This window comes from Odocoileus virginianus, chromosome 14, assembly GCF_023699985.2.
Source record: "Odocoileus virginianus isolate 20LAN1187 ecotype Illinois chromosome 14, Ovbor_1.2, whole genome shotgun sequence".
Lineage (NCBI taxonomy): Eukaryota > Metazoa > Chordata > Mammalia > Artiodactyla > Cervidae > Odocoileus > Odocoileus virginianus.
The window spans coordinates 3850638-3868154 of NC_069687.1; the positions used below are offsets into that span (position 1 = coordinate 3850638).

The 17517-nt window shown below is 41.9% G+C and overlaps 1 protein-coding gene across 1 annotated transcript in view; it reads left to right on the forward strand.

Moving 5' to 3' along the window:
• Nucleotides 1-17517, forward strand: part of ADAMTS16 (ADAM metallopeptidase with thrombospondin type 1 motif 16) — a 176828-nt gene that overhangs the window by 82348 nt on the left and 76963 nt on the right. The window contains exons 11-13 of the mRNA XM_070476448.1: nt 8621-8716; nt 14960-15108; nt 16458-16630. Coding sequence (XP_070332549.1) covers nt 8621-8716; nt 14960-15108; nt 16458-16630 — 418 coding nt within the window. The remainder of the gene's footprint in view (nt 1-8620; nt 8717-14959; nt 15109-16457; nt 16631-17517) is intronic.

A 17517-nucleotide genomic window follows, 5' to 3' on the forward strand; every position in this document is an offset into this window, starting at 1 on the left:
CTTTTGTGACGTCATGGACTGTAGCCTGCCGGGCTCCTCTGTCCATGGGATTTCCCAGGCAAGAGTACTGGAGTGTGTTGCTATTTCCTTCTCCAGACATCTTTCTATTACTGAGAAAATATTTACATGCAGGGAAATGCGTTTGTTTTAGGTGTACAATTAAATTTTTACCTAGTAACCTTTTATCAGACTGAGGTTCCTCCCTGGTCCTCGCTTGGTAAGAGAGTCTGTTAATCTGTTTGACAAAATTATTTATAGTTTCTGTAGCTTCTGCAATATTTGTTGCTTGCTATGTAATGATTTCAGAGATGAGTGTTAAAACCTTTAACAAAGATTATATATTTTTCTGTTTTTCCCATTAGTTCTATCAGTTTTTGCTTTGTGCATTTTGAAGCTAGGTTTTTAGATGTATACAAGTTTTAGATTTATGTCTTGCTGATCCTTTCATTAATATACAATAACTTTATTTTACTTTTGGTAATGTCACTTTTCTTGAATCCTACTTTGTCTTACGCTAATCCAGCCACATCAGTTTATCTAAGAACACTCTTTGCGTGATATTCCCCCCATTCTTTTACTGCCCATTTCTTTGTGGTTTTATGTAACATGTCTCTGTTGTATCCTCTAGTTTGATATTGCTTTTGTATCCAGTTGCACAGTCTCTAGCCTTTCACTGGAATGTTTGATCCATTTATGTTTAATGTAATTATTGACATGGGACTTGCCTGGAGGCTCAGATGGTAAAGAATCCACCTGCAATGCAGGAGACCTGAGTTTGATCCCTGGGTTGGGAAGATCCCCTGGAAGAGGGCATGGCAGCCCACTCCAGTGTTCTTGCCTGAAGAATCCCCATGGACAGAGGAGCCTGGCGGACTATAATCCACGGGGTCACAATGAGTGGGACATGACTGAGCGACTAAGCACAACAGTTATTGACATAGTGAATTTAAATCTCCCATTTTGCTATTTGTTTCTTGTTCTCATTCCTTTTTCATTTCTGTTTTCTTTTGGGGTCACAAAGAGTCAGACATGACTGAGGGTCGTGGGGTCACAAAGAGTCAGACTCAACTGAGTGACGAAGCACAACAGTTACTGACATAGTGGATTCAAATCTCCCATTTTGCTATTTGTTTCCTGTTCTCATTCCTTGTTTGTTTCTGTTTTCTTTGGGATTAAATGTCTTTTCAAAAATTCTATTTTTTTGAACCAGTTTGCTTTTTAGCTATCTTTTATGTGTACTTTTAGTGGTTGCTCTAAAGCTGCATCTTTAATTTGCAACCTATGTAGAATTAGCATCGTGTCACTTTATGCAAGATGCAGGAGCGTTACAACAAATGAGTCCATGTCTCCTTCTTTCACACTTTGTACTATTGTCATGATGTATTTTCTTTCTTTTGCAAGCTATGAGCCACATGGCACTGTTGCAATCTTTGTTTTAAAATAATGGATTATTTTTAAATCAAATAGAGTCTTTTTTTATGTTAACCCACACATTTGCCATTTATTATTCATGCTTTCTTATAGATCAGTTTCAAATTGTGTCATTTCCTTAGGGCCTGAAGAACTTCCTTTAGCATTTCTGTAGCACAAATCTGTGGCCATAAAGTATCTCAGGTTTTCTTTATCTGAAAAATGTCATTAATTTACCCTCAGTTTTGAAGAACAGTTTTTTCTGAATATAAAATTCTAAACAGTTCATTCTTTGTTCCTTTTTTTCCCTTTAGACCCTTTAAAGATAATAGTTCCATTTTCATCTGAACTCAGCTGTTTCTAATATAAGTTTGTCATCATTTGTATCTTTCTTCTAACATTTCTAATCATTTATTTAGACAATTCATCAAGCTATGCATTTGGGTTAAGTTTCATACTAGAACCACCATTTGGTTCTTTTTTATAGTCTGTATTTCTCTAGAGAATATCCCATTTGTTCACTTACGTCCATTTTTTGAATATATTATAACATGTTACATGTGTTACAATTATATATTATGATATATTGTTATTTTATATTATGTATATTTATATTACGTTTTTATAGTAGGTGAATTCTTTTGATCCCCTGAACCTTTGTTTTATTATTCCTTTTTTTTTTTTAGTCACTTAGTTGTACCTGACTCTTTGTGACCCCATGGACTGTAGCCCACCAGGTTCCTCTGTTCATGGGATTCTCCAGGCAAGAATACTGGAGTAGGTAGCAATTTCCTTCTCCAGGGGATCTTCCAGACCCAGGAATTGAACCTGAGTCTTCCGCATTGCGGGCAGATTCCTTACCGTTTTAGCCACCATTATTCTTCCTTAGGGCTCATCTATTCTGGGTTTTCCTTAGCTCTAAGGCACAATATGTACTCTACCTATTAGACAGCTTGTGGTTCTCACTCGTGAGACATGGACTTTGGGCTTTCCACTGGACGCCCAGATGCTCGCTGTGGCTCTCCACACTGTGTGGGCCAGAGCACTGCTCCTTCCCAGAGCTGTGTCTGTCCAATCTTCCAATACTTACCAGCTTTCAGCTCAAAGACGCTGCCCTCTGCCAGGCCACTTGGAGCCTCACCCTGTGTTATCAGCCATTCACCCCTCAGATAAGGACCTGCAGGAATCCTCAGGGCTCCCTATTCAGTGTAGCTTTTTCCTTTCTGGTCGTTGTCCCACAAATTCTAGCTACTTCTGCAGCCCCAACTTGGATCTCTGCACTCTCAATTCGGCAAGACTGCTATTGTCTGCATAGGATCCACATTTCTGTACCATGGTCAGCAAAATGTGCCCAGGCAGGGAGCTGGGCAGAGGTGTCACTCACCTGATAAATTCCTCTTCTCTTGAGAACTAGGGACTGAATTGCTTGTTACAAGAGTCTGAAACAATTAACCACTGTTATAGTTTTTAAATGTAGAAAAGTAAGCCTAGTACCAGTTACTTAACCATAAACAATAAAGTACCTTTTGAAAAAAAAATCCATCAAAGTAGTATTGTGACTTCATTCCCTATGATGTGAAATTGTTTTTTAATAAAGATAAAATTGACATAGTTTTCTTTTTAGAAGTTAAATTCTACTCATGTGGCCAAACCCTCTAATATAAAGAATCTCAACTTTAGATACAGAGTGACAGTTAGATTCTATATATTCCATATGAATTGAAGCATCTCAGGAAATTCTCAATTATAAAATATAATTTTTCAAATGACCTCCTGCTGAAATCTTATGAGTCTAATTGATTAAGTTGAAATGTAAAGATCTGGAACTGTTTGGATGGTAGAGTATGAAATAATAAATAACAGAGAAACTACCCAATGCATAAACCCACCCTTGGCACTTAAGACCCACTCGGTACAAATTTGCGGCAAAGGGTGACAGATGGATAGAAGATATTTTAGACAGGCTTAAACCTCTTTTAAGTACCAAGTGCTATTTAATTTGGAAACCTAAGAGATGATGTGAATCCATATGCATTCTTCTCTTGGATGAATGGATGTGTGTTTGGTGTGTATATATGGGCGTGTAAATACTCGTGTATAAATACACACACATAGATGGTCATGGCTTTCTCGATCCACTGATGACTTGTATATTGATAATCAGAACTGGTGATACAAACACATCACTGCTTAAAAAAAATAATTGCAATAAATTATGTATCCTATTATAACATTATTTGTATATGAATTTTTAGTATATATTTTTGAGGAATTCTGATACTAACAGTTGGAGAAAACGAATCTGATAGCACTTTATCCATGATGTGGACATGCTGAAACAAATCCAATCATCTGAAAATGTTTATTTTATTTGGAATGTTAGGTTGTGATACTAAACTGAATCAAGTGGTAAAGAATCCGCCTGCCAATGCAGGAGGCACGAAAGACACGAATATGATCCCTGGGTTGCAAGGATCCCCTGGAGAAGGAAATGACAACCCAGTATTCTTGCCTGGAAAGTCTCATGGACAAAGGAACCTGATGGGCTACAGTCCGTGGGGTCACAGATACTGAGCTACCGAGCACATGGACACCCACAAGTCAGAATTACCGATAGGATAACTCGTAAATTACGGGATGGAACAGCAAGTGAGAGCCTTTGTTAAAGAGTGTTCCTTAGCAGCAAAGGTAAAAGAGTGAACTCTTTACATGAGCCTAAGCATTCTTCTTCTTTTTTTTTTTTTTCCTGTTCACCTTTTTAAACAAACAAACAAACCAAAACAACAACAACAACAACTTGGGATATAGCCGACTCCTTGAAAAAGTCCCTGATGCTGGGAAAGATTGAGGGCAGAAGGAAAAGAGGGCATCAAAGGATGAGATGGCTGGATGGCATCACTGATGCAATGGACATGAACTTGGGCAAACTTTGGGAGATGGTGAGGGACAGAGAGGCCTGGCGTGCTGCAGTCCATGGGGTCATAAAGAGTTGGACTCAACTGGGCAACTGACCAACAACAGTAGTTGCTTTACAATGTTGTGTTACTTTCTACTGTGCAGCAAAGTGAACCACCTGTATGTTTACACATATCCTCTCTCTCTTTTTTTAATTTCTCCCCCATTTCGGTCAACACAGAGCACTGAGCTGAGCTCTCACTATTCAGCAGGTTCTCACCAGTTACCCACTTTATGAAAGCGAGCGTATGCTCGTTCAGGACCAGTAATGTATATGTGTTGGTCCCAGTCTCCCAGTTCATTCAGCCCCCCTTCCCCCTTCGGTGTCCATTCGTTTGTTCCTTCTATCTCTGCTTTGCCAGCAGGATCATCTATACCATTTTTAGTTATTTTGAACACTGTGTCTTTGTTAAGTTCCTATTCTGCTTCATCAGCATTGCTTGGTGTCTTAAACCTGTGATCTGAGGTGCAGCACAAGAGAATTGGAAATTTGCTCACGTTAGTGTCCTGGGTACTGTTGGTAAATTGGGATGCCCCTCCTCCCGTGCCCGCCCCACCCCATCCAGCACTTAACTGCATTCCAAGTTCCTATTCCTGGAACCATGATTTAATAGTATCTTTGTTCCAAGAGGACCCTAAAATTTTATTAAGAATATAACGATCACAATGCTAGTTTAATACCACCCTTGTTCTTAATCCAGAAGTTAGCAGTAAAGTCAAAATATGATAAAACCAAGAGGGAATAATTGGATTTGCGTTGTTTAGATAATAATATAAACATCGTTTGAGATACTAGGGTTTCTATTTGTTTTCCAGGATAGACTGTCACATTGTTATTAAGTGGCCAGCATTTACATCTATAAAGACACCAAAGCCTTGAATACTTCTTGAAATGTTAGAACACAGTAACATGAATTATATATTTCAAGGCTTTTGTAACTCTTGATTTATTTCTTCCTCGGGGCCTAGAATTGGGGATGGAGCAGTTTGAAGGATGGGGCTGAAATACACAGATGGCATAAACTGGGCACAGGCTGAAGTAGACATATTATATGATTTAGTGGTGAGCTGACTGCCACCAGCATCCTCTATGTGAGAGCTTCTTACTTGAAAAACGTAAAAACTGTCACTTTCGTTAGTGTCTTCCATCTATATGTCTATATTCTGCAGAATGTTACCCAAAACTATCATGTAAGAAGATTATGAAAATACTTTTAGCAGTCGTCTCAGTGTAGTGTTTTCATATCATAATGTTACCCTCCTAAATCATCTTAGATGTTTTCATGATCACAATCCACTGATCACTGTTATGATCATTTTACACTAAAGAAGTTTCTGCTCACTCTGTCCAAGGTTTCCACAGAAACAAACTAACAGATGTTTGACTCACTCACAAAACATTTATTGAAAGCCAGCCAGGTGCTAAGCACTGTTCCAGGTATCGATGACAAAAACATAAAAATAATTTAACATTTTAAAAACCCATTTATTTTACCCTCTTCCATCATCTCTGAAAACTGTCCCAGGAATTAGTAGCACTGGCTCCCTCCGGCCGCAGCCATGAACCAGGCTGGGAGCTGGGACTGAGCTCACATCTCCTCAGGATCGAAATTGAGAAAGGACACTGGCGTGAGTTTGGTGCCTGTGGGGTGCCAAGCCCTGAGCGGGGCACAGGACCTCCAACACTTCATGCGGCCCCCTGGGACAAGTTGATCGGCAGCTATATACAAGGAGGATACCCGGGTTCTGCCTGCCCAATCTGTCCTGCCCAGTTCACACCAGATGCCGTCTCAGAAGCCCAAACCCTCCCCTGGGCCTCTGTGTCCATCTCCTGCTAACCCGGCCATAGGAGCAAACCGTCCCCTTATGGCTCACTCACCCATCTGCATGTGTTTCCCTTCGCTTCTGCTTGCCCAGCCGCCTGAATCAGTAGGTCACTGCGGGGCAGGTGCCCCTACCCTGCACCACTGTCTGCAATCTGTGTGTGATTGGTCAGATCCCACCCAGACGTTGAACGTAGGTCCACAAGTTCTGATTTTAAGGAAGTTCTATTTGTATCCTGGTTTTCTGTCGCGACATCACCCATGCAAACAGAGCTTCCCAGTTGTCTCTTTGGAGACTTGCAGACACCCTGCCCCCTGATTTTATGGATGCCTTTAGGTCTTCTTATGGCTCTGATCCTAAACACCATGCTGGCCAAGAACAGAGACCCTCTGGTGTAGCATGCTGATTAATGTCATGAGAGCCAGGCATGGCACTCACCACCAGGCATGATACGTTTGCCCCAGTAGCACTTCATGATTCTATCAGGCTACAGAGAAAATGGTACAGTGATTGCAACCATAGGAAGATACTATGAACAGCTCAAAATAAAAGCAATGAATTGATATCCAAATTAAAACATGAAAAGCTTCTTAAAATTCTATGTTCTGAAAAGCTAGTGTTTCAGTGAAAGAGATACAAGCGGGGTGGGGGGGAGCTGTGTGTGTCTCTAACAAATACTTTAACTTTTAAATATATAATGAATAAATTTATGGAGATTTGAGAATTAAGTTTTGTGAAGGTAAAATCCATATGAATTGCTAAAAGGGAAATCTTTTAAGCGGTCACTCATACAATGCAGAAAGCCCCGTGTGACCTCATCTCTAGCATCTTTGAAACAGGAAGTGGAGGCACAGACGCCCCGAGGCGCCGTCTGAAACAGGGAGTGGGGGCACGGACGCCCCGAGGCGCCGTCTGAGACGGGGAGCGGGGGCACGGACGCCCCGAGGCGCCGTCTGAGACGGGGAGCGGGGGGCACGGATGCCCCGAGGCGCCGTCTGAAACAGGAAGTGGAGGCATAGATGCCATGAAATGCCACCTTTCAGACAGAACCAGGTGCAGGTTTTGCTGTGTTGCATTTTCTTGATAACGTGAAGCACCCTGTAGATGCAGGTATGAAATGTCTTGGGAAATAGTGCAGTACAGGTTCAAGTATTCAGAACAGTTGTACAGGTCATTTAAGCAATGTTTTCATCATGTACACTGCGGCCCCCACCAGCTTTCCTGGCTGTCCCACCATTTCATGAGCCCAACGGTCTACCTATCACCAAGATGGTCCTTTGGATCTGAAAGCATAAATAATTTATTACAGTTGGAGAGGCTTTTTATTGTGATTAAACTTCAGATCTTGTTTTATTTTGCTGACGAATCAACCATGCTGGCCTTCCTTCCTCTGCACATACCATTGTTCTTTCTCATCTTCCTTTGCATGACCCCTTCATTCCTTCTCTTCAGAAAGGGCCATACTTGATCTGAAGACTTGCCTCATCTGTCCATCTTCTCCCACTCCTTTCCTGGGTCCTTCAAGTGAAGTTCTTTTCTCTTGGCAAGCTTGCCCTGCACCATGTTCTTTCCCTTGTAGCAGGGGAACTTCTTCCGTGTGCACTGATGGCAATTTACACCGGATCTACCCCCCTAAGACCATTCTTGAGGGAGTAGGTCTGGTCATATTGCTTAAGGAACCTCATGCCTAGCTAAATAGCTGGCACATTCTAGACCTTCATCAAAAATTTGGGGATGGTGGCTGGGTGGGTAAATGAATGAATGGATGACTGGCTAGAGAAATGGACATGTCAGCTAGTTTCATAGCCATCTTTAACATGGAAATGAGGATTCAGAGTTGCAGAGGTCAGTGAAAGGTTGGAGCAAGAGCGACTTATAAAATGTTATGTGTTATTGGTTTTTAATTTCTTAATTTTTAATTATATGTAATTTTCTTCAATATCTGGATTAAGCATATTTTATTTTTAACTTAAAAGTATAATTTTGTTAAATGTATGATGAAAAAATAGAAATAAATAGAGTTTTGGGGATAGAATGAAGTTGGACAGTGTCTAGAACATGAAAATTCTGGGTCCTTAGTCTACCATGTATATCTACTCCTGAGTAGACATTAGCTTTTAATTTATATCAGTTGTTTTCCCTTAAACTTTTCAGTGACACTGGGCTTTCCAGGTATCTCAATGGTAAAGAACCCACCTGCCAAATCAAGAGGTGAAGATTTGATCGCTGGGTTAGGATGATCCCCTGAAGGAGGAAATGGCAACTCACTCTAGTATTCTTGCCTGAACGATTCCATGGACTCAGGACCCTGGCAGGCTCAGTCCATGGGGTTGCAAAAGAGTCACACACAACTTAGCAACTAGACAACAACAACATTTTATCACAGCTGTGTGGACCATTTGTAATACTAATGACCTTCTTTCCATTTCAGGATATCTGTAAAGCCCTATGGTGCCACCGGATTGGAAGGAAATGTGAGACTAAATTTATGCCAGCTGCAGAAGGCACTACTTGTGGGCATGACATGGTAAGAAGTTTGTCTTAGATGCAGACATCATATTCAGATGTCAGCCTTTCAGCCATGTATCCTTCCTCCTTTTGTCTTCCTGTTTATAAGCCTGTCTTCCTGATCTATATGATCATATCTATAATATGCCAAAAGATTGCTTATTTTATATTAATTCTATGAAGAGGACTCCCCTTCTCGCTTTTTTAGTGATGCATTGATGAGATAACTGCAATCACTAGACACTGATGTCAGGCAGCAAGTGATGGCTGATTCTGTTTAATGAGGGGGAATGTTAAACTCTCGACTACCTTATAATCATACAAAGAACTAGTGTTCAGTAGTTCTGACAAAGCCTCAGAGCATCCATTGAAGACTGTGGAACAAACCCTTTTGACTATTGCTCCTGGGAAAATAAGATGCTGTCCTGGGGAAAAGAGGAAATTCATAAGATGGCAAGTTTATTTACTGACTGGGAAACAATGAGAATTCTGTCATTAAAACTGAAAATTAAATTCTCTTTAACACTCAAGAGTGATATTTTAATTCTTTTTATTTAAGCTGCGATTGTATTTTTCAGACTATAAAAACTATTGATAAAGATAGAAATATGTCAGAACCAAATTGTCACCATAACCATTTTCATTCTATGTGTCTGAACTTATTTGTGATGCTAACAAGTATAAAAAAGAAACATATGCCTGAATATTATTGATCTAGTTTAAAGTCTGAAGTAAACCTTGTAACACTATTAACATATTTAAATGGTAGTACAGAAAGAAAGGGTTTAAAGTATTAAGAAACAATGTTAACATGCTTTCGGGTTAAATTATTGTAATACTGACTGAGAAAATGAAGAGAAATGAGGTAAATTTGCTTAGGAATAGCACCTAGCAGCCATTCATCCTACATGTGTTAATATGCTTTATTGTCAGACTTTCCAAGGGTAAGATTGATATTTAAATCTGTCTAGTGATACAGACAGCAATAAATTAATCCGTAACAAGAGAGTCTAATAAGAATGCTTTTCGTTTCTCAAAAGACAGAAGGAGAGTGACAGAGGATAAAATGGTTGGACGGCATTCAGTGGACATGAACTTGAGCAAACTCAGGGAGATGGTGAGAGACAGGGAAGCCTGGAATGCTGCAGCCCATGGGGTCACAAAGAGTCAGACATGACTGAACAACAACAGTTTGTCAAAAGAGGAAATGCATTTGCTGAGGTACTGCAGTGTAGAAATACCAGTTGTCACAGGATACCAGGGAATTTGGGCTTCCCTGGTGGCTTAGATGGTAAAGAATCTGCCCATGATGCAGGAGACTCAGGTTCTATCCTTGGTCAGGAAGATCCCCTGAGGAAGGAAATGGCTACCCACTCCAGTATTCTTGCCTGGAGAATTCCATGAACAGAGGAGCCTGGTGGGCTACAGTCCATGGGGTCCCAAAGAGTTGGACATGACTGAGTGACTGACACTTTAACCAGGGAGTTTATCTGAGCTTTAAGCTGCAGGTGATCACAACTCCCTGCACATACTTGATTGCAAATTTGATAGTTTTCAGAATTATGCTGATTTCTTGAAAGATTGGCAGCCCTCCCTTGTTGCCCTGGTGATGGTTCACACCAGTATGGCATGGCTCTCCAGGCAGCCTGCTTTCTTTAAAATCTACTGTTTTTCTGGGATGATGTAATAACTGTGGTGCTGCCCCTGTATTATCATTGCATTCTGTTTACCTTGAAAGCACAGTTGTTGCTATTCAGTTGCTAAGTTGTGTCTGACTCTTTGGGACCCCATGGACTGCAGTACACACCAGGCTCCCCTGTCTTTCACTATCTCCTGGAGTTTGCTTAAACTGATGTCCATTGAGTCAGTGATGGCATACAACCATTTCATCCTCTGTTGCTGATTTTCACTGGTATTTATTTTTTTCATTATGTTTCCAAATAGAGCTTTTTCCTTCAAATTGAAAAGAATTAGCGCATATTAAGCTAGAGTGGATCCTTACGAATTGCACGGCATTAAGTATTCTGCCTAGAATCACATGGGTGCCCAGTGGCAGGATGGGACAAGCATCAGAGGCCCCTGTAAAAGTTCCTTTGGTGTTAGTTGTGTGTCTTTGTGCATCACTGGTCCACAGGTGTCCGTGAGGTGTCCTGACTGAGAAGCCAGCATTACCAAAAGTCAGTGTCCCAGCACTTTGGGGTGTTCCAGGGTGGTGGGTATGCTCTAGATAACTGACAGCAGCTCTTCAGCGTCTGTGCATCTGTCTCCTGAATGGGAGCCTGTTCCCCTCCACCAGCTGCAACACCGAGGTTCTGGGTGGACATGCATGTTGGTGCACCTGATCAGTGGTCAGTGCATCTTTTAGTGACAAGTGCCGTCTTTGGAGCATTATATACATTGTATCCCCACAAGCATCCAGAGGGTAAACATATGGTAGCCCCCACTATAAACCCAATAACTCTTCCAGGAAAAAGACACTGGGTTCTCTGTGCTCACGCCATGAGAAATCCATAGCAAGGGGATGAGGACCACAGCCTGGATGCATGACAAAGCAGATTCCAGTTCTTCAGTAATCCCTAATGTAAAATTAAACCAGCTCTCACTTTGTGATGACTTTTGGTACAAGGACTGGGCCATTACCTTGGGTTCCTGGGCCAACCCTGTCTGGTGGTTTCCATCATCCCTGATGCTCAGAGGAGGCCGGGCAGGCTCGGGGCACCTGAGTCCATGCTCAGGTCAGGCACCTGGCTGAGCTGATATGTGGGGCTTGTTTCACCTCCACAACATCAGTTTTCATGACCCATTATGCTGCTTCCCCGTCTGTACTGGGTTTCAGAGTGACAGTGGATTCCGTGGTCAGCATCACCACAGGATGTGTGCTTCACGGTGACATCACACTGCCCAAGAGAAAGCCTTCTTTCAAGTCATCGATAAAATATAAAACTGTGAGCAAATGGGATGGTTCTTAGAAATATAACCAGTGCTTCTGCAGACATTTTGTGTGTCTGTTTAACATAAGGATCTCACCCTGACCACCTCACTCACCAACTGCACGGGTCTGCAACCTGTGAGAAATTATGCTCAAAATTGTTTGCATGCATGTTTATGTTTGTGTGTCTACATGCAACTTCCTTGGGAGAAGATGTAGTGGTTTCTCCTCAAAGTCACAAAGAATAACTTTTTAAAAATAATTTTTAAAAATAGTCATTCAAGGATAATCTTGGTCATATATCCAGAGAGAATGATAATAGATACACATCGCTATATGTAAAAGACAGCAAGGACCTACTTTATAGCACAGGGAACTATATTCAATATTGTATAATAACCCATAAGGGAAAAGAATCTGAAAAAAATGCATATTTATGTAAGTATAGCTGAATCACTTTGCCATACACCCGAAAGCAGCACAGCATTGTAAATAAACTGCACTTCAATCTTACAAAAGCACACTCTGACAAAAACAGCAAAAAAGATGCTGGTTTTTGCAATACAATTATTGAAGCAATGATTATCAAAGCAAAAGACGGGAAATGATGGGAGTGTTCATCCAAAGGAAATGGGCTGGAAATACACTTAATGGAATGTTTTGTTGCTGTAACAAAGGAGTGAAGGATGTGTCCACCTTCTTCTGTGAATGAGCTGCAGAATGTAGTGTTAAATGAAAAAATAGGATGGAGAAAGATGTGAATAACATGGGGTCATTTATGAAAGAAAAGGAATGATTAATCTAAATTATTTGCTTATGTCAAAAAATAAAAGAATAAACTCCAACTTTCAGGAGAACATTACCTAAACCCTTTGTTGTTCAGTTGCTCTGTCGTGTCTGACTCTTTGCGACCCCATGGACTGCAGCACACCAGGCTTCCCTGTCCTTCACCATCTCCCAGAGCGTGCTTAAACTCATATTCATTGAGTTCGTGATGCCATCCAACCATCTCATCCTCTGTCGTCCCCTTCTCCTCCTGCCTTCAATCTTTCCCAGCATCAGGGTCTTTTCCAATGAGTTGGCTCTTCGCATCATGTGGCCAAAGGATTGGAGATTCAGCTTCAGCATCAGTCTTTCCAGTGAATATTCAGGACTGATTTCCTTTAGGATGGACTGATTTGATCTCCTTGCAGTCCAAGGGACTCTCAAGAGTCTTCTCTAACACCACAGTTCAAAAGCATCAGTTCTTCAGTGCTCAGCCTTCTTTATGGTCCAACACTCATATCCATGCCTGACTACTGGAAAAATCATAGTTTTCTTTCTATGGATCTTTGTTGAAAAAATGTCTCTTCTTTTTAATATGCTGTCTAGGTTTTTCATAACTTTTCTTCCAAGGAGCAAGTGTCTTAATTTCATGGCTGGAGTCACCATCTGCAGTGATTTTGGAGCCCAAGAAAAGAGTCTATCACTGTTTCCACTGTTTCCCCATCTATTTGCCATGAGGTGATGGGACTGGATGCCATGATCTTCATTTTTTGAATGTTGCGTTTTAAGCCAGCTTTTTCGCCCTCCTCTTTCACTTTTATCAAGTGGTTCTTTAGTTCTTCACTTTCTGCCTTAAGGGTGGTGTCATCTGCATATCTGAAGTTATTGATATTTCTCCCAACAATCTTGATTCCAGTTTGTGCTTCCTCCAGCCTGGCATTTCACATGATGTACTCTGCATATAAGTTAAATAAGCAGAGTGACAATATACAGCCTTGACGTTCTCCTTTCCCAATTTGGAACCAGTCTGTAGTTCCATGTCTGGTTCTAACTGTTGCTTCTTGACCTGCACACAGCTTTCTCAGGAAGCAAGTAAGATGGTCTGGTATTCCCATATCTTGAACGTCGTCCACAGTTTGTTGTGATCCACACAGTCAAAGGCTTTAGCATAGTCAATTAAGCAGAAGTAGATGTTTTTCTGCAATTCTCTTGCTTTTTCTATGATCCAATGGATGTTGGCAATTTGATTCTTTATGTCATTTTAAAACAAACTTGTATGTCATGTAAACCCTTTATGTCATTTTAAAATAAAACTAGATCAAAATTTTTAAAGTAATTTATAAACATCCCAAGCAAAATGAAATAATTTAACCTAAACAAGTCTCATTGAGGCTTTAAGTCAAGGTATTGGCTTAACATGACCATGACAGAGGAATTATCCAGTGACTTTAAAACCCAGTGTTTTCTGCATCTTAAGGAGAATGTATCCAGTAGACACCAAGCACTGCAAGGAATCATGAACTGTTTTCAGCGACCCTATGAATATTGATAGGTTGTTTTTGCTCTCTTAAAACTATTACTTTATAGTCTGCTACACAGTGTTTGCCATCAGAATGCCAATTGTGCCCAGTGAGAAAACGGATGCAGCTGAATGCAACACTGTATCTTGTGTAGCTTTTGCTCCTGGTGCAAGTGAAGAAACCACGTGGACTTTAGCAGAATAACATCAATGGGCACTTCTCTGGAGAAAGGGGAGCTGATAGTATCTCCGGCCTCACTGGGACAGGTGGAGCCCTGTTTCATGTCCTCGGAAAGCTGTGTGACCTCTGACAGGCATCATTTAAAGCCTCCAGGCTCCCAGCCCAGGTGCCTCGGAGCAAAAGCATGAAGCGCCGGACAGAAATGACAAGGTGTTGAGACACACAGACCCTCCAGCTGGACTTTTCTGTCCGACAGTCAGTCTCTTCTGACAGCAATAGATGAAGAGAGTGTTGTTGCCAGGGGAGGTTAGAGTTCACACACCTGAGAGGTGAACAGTCGGACTACATGTTCCTGCAACAAAACTGGACTACACATGTGAGATTCCAGCAGCTTACACAGACATCTGAAAATTAGTTTTCTGTGTATCTTCCCTGCAAGTGGATTTACAGAACAAGGCTGACTTTGGAAATAAAAAGAGAAGAGCAGCATTGACATATAGACACGACTGTGTGTGAAATAGACAGCTGGTGGGAAGCTGCCCTATGACACAGAGTGCTTAGCGTGATGCTCCGTGGTGACCTAGGGGCGGGGGTCTGGGAAGGAGGGTCAAGAAGGAGGGGATGTATGTGTACATGTGGCTGATTCACTCTGTGGCACAGCAGAATCTAACACAATGTTATAAAGCAGTTATACTTCAATTAAAAACAAGAAGCATCATTAAATGTATTTTCATTATGTGCTCCTGAGGGTAGGGAGACTAATGTCTGCTTATATCACCAAGTTCCCAGGTCTGAGCATTGTTGTAGTGATGAAGCCAGTCTCCACCCACAGTCACATCACTGCTTTTGTTTTTGGTTTAATTTTCAGTGGTGCCGCGGAGGGCAGTGTGTGAAATACGGTGACGAAGGCCCCAAGCCCACTCACGGTCACTGGTCAGACTGGTCTCCCTGGTCCCCTTGCTCCAGGACCTGCGGAGGAGGGGTGTCTCACAGGGACAGACTCTGCACAAACCCCAGGTGAGCGCTCAGACCTCCCTCCTCACCGGCGAGCCATCTCTCTGTGACAAACTTCCCAAACTAGTACATGGAAGGAAGCTCGGTGAAAATAATTCTGTACTTCGCGTATTACTGCAGGAGAATTCAAAGTCCGGAAGCCCTTGCACTCTGGCATTTATTGTAGAGGGATGTCTCTGTAGTGTGATTTAGGGTGCCCATGACTATCTGACACAGCAGAAGTGACAGTGCATGCCTGCTCGGCTTCTCGGTCATGTATAACCCTTTGCAGCCCCGTGGACCTACCAGGCTCCTCCGAGGGACTTCCCAGGCAAACCCCCGCAGCGGGTTGCCATTTCCTTCTCCAGGGGATCTTCCCAACCCAGGAGCTGAACCCACGTCTCCTGCACTGGCAAGCAGATTCTTTACTGCTGAGCCGCCAGGGAAGCCCCAGGAGTAACAGACCCAACAGCAGTATTCAGGAACGCAGTTGTAATCATGTTTACATGAGATACCAAGTTTCTGCCTAAACTATGGAAAGAAGTCATGAGAAAAGTATAGAGAACACAAATGAATGAGAACCAGTAAGAACAGTTTTTTCAAGTGAGAAAAACAGCCTCGGTTTTTCATCAAATGGATTTCCCTGCACAGTGTGTGGCTTCGTTGTGTCTTCTGTAGCAGACACGGATGTTAGCAGCAGGCCTCAGTGCAGTGGCGCGAACGGGCTGTTCAGTCCTCATTGCACACCTTTGTTTAACTTATGTTGATCTGAGTAAAATGACTTCTGTTAGTCCTGTCTTTAATGCATGAGACCCAGTTGGTCTCCTGCTTCAGCAGGATGCTCCCCTTCTGGGGTGCCTGCCTGAATTCTGTGGGTGAAGGGGGGGTTTACTGTCCCTTGCAACCAGTGGAGGATGACTGCTCATCCTGTCCCCATCTGATGTCCTGGTCTTGTCACAGGGAAGCTGGGAGTGGAAGGAAGCTGCCATCTGGAAAGTGAAGCAGTTGAATTTCAGGCTCACTTCTGCTTTGTCACCACTGCCCTTAGTCATGCTCTGCTTTTTAAAATCCAGAGAACAGAGGTGCTCACCTGCCTCCTGCAGGGAGGTGAGCAAATACATGCCACTCACTTTCAAAGTTCTAACCTGTTGTGTCAATGTTGCAAATAATACACCCAATAAAAAGGGAAAACACTACTACCCGTATTGTAAGTATGTAAGAAGTGCACGGAGCTTCTTAGAAAGGCGCTTTCCTTGACTCGTGACAGTAAATACATGAACATTACCCACTCCCTCTCCCTAACAAGCCCGATTCAAGGGAGCGCTGAGTAGCTGTCCAAAGGCAAGTTTCTAACTGTGAGCTCTGCATTCCAGACCATCGCATGGAGGCAAGTTTTGCGTGGGCCCCACGCGAACTCTGAAGCTTTGCAACAGTCACACATGTCCGCACAACAGCGTCGACGTTCGCGCCCAGCAGTGCGCCGAGTTCAACGGCAAACGGTTCCGAGGATGGTTCTACAAGTGGAAGCCGTACACCCGCGTGGAAGGTAAATCTCAAACCATGCCTTCTGGCAGCAGCCGAGGCTTCCTCACTCTTTAAAGAACTAATGGTCTGTAGAGTGGGTCCAGGTAGACCGAATATTGTGAGGCCAGTCACAGGTTCTGTTCTGGTTGTTAGGTCTGTTCTACCTGCCCCGAAGCATCTTATCTAAACCTGAACAGCTGTGTGCTCAGAAAAACAGCAAGCCAGAGAGTGAGTCTGTGCAAAATACCGTGAAATCTTTAAAGAAGTGCTGAAACACTCAAAGTAGATGATTTATTGATAATGAATCAATTCTTTTAAAATTACAAATCACAGTAGTTGATGGCGATATGGCAATGAGTGTATCGCCCATTGAATGATTAGCTGAAAAATTAAAGAAAAATGTCCATATCTTTTGGAAAATCAGATAGTATACTGTATTTGGAAAGGTTTGATCTGTAACTTAGAAACCAAGAAGTTTATTTGTACTGTATGTAAGATTTTACTCTCCAGGTGGAGAGGAATATGCATTATTCCTATCATTATAATAACTTGAACTCAGTAGGTCAAGTAGTATAATTTGAGAATAAATTCAAAGAACACCTAATCATCGTGTTCTTTGGAATTGAGAATATTATCAGGAAATACGTGGGAAATACATAAGTTGGGCCTTATCTCACCTGGCACTTACTTTAACTATCTTAATATATGTAATGTTATCATGGTGAGAGGTTTATGAAATCAGTAAATTCTGGAAGGAAAATAGAAGCAGTTTTACACAAAGCCTTTTTTGTTGGGTTATTACTTCCAAACTCAGTAAAAATTAAGCCAGTGAGAAACAAGTAGGCAGGAGAATAAAGGAGAAAGAACTTTGAGATCAGGGTCAAAAAATCTGTGTGCTATTTCTGGTTT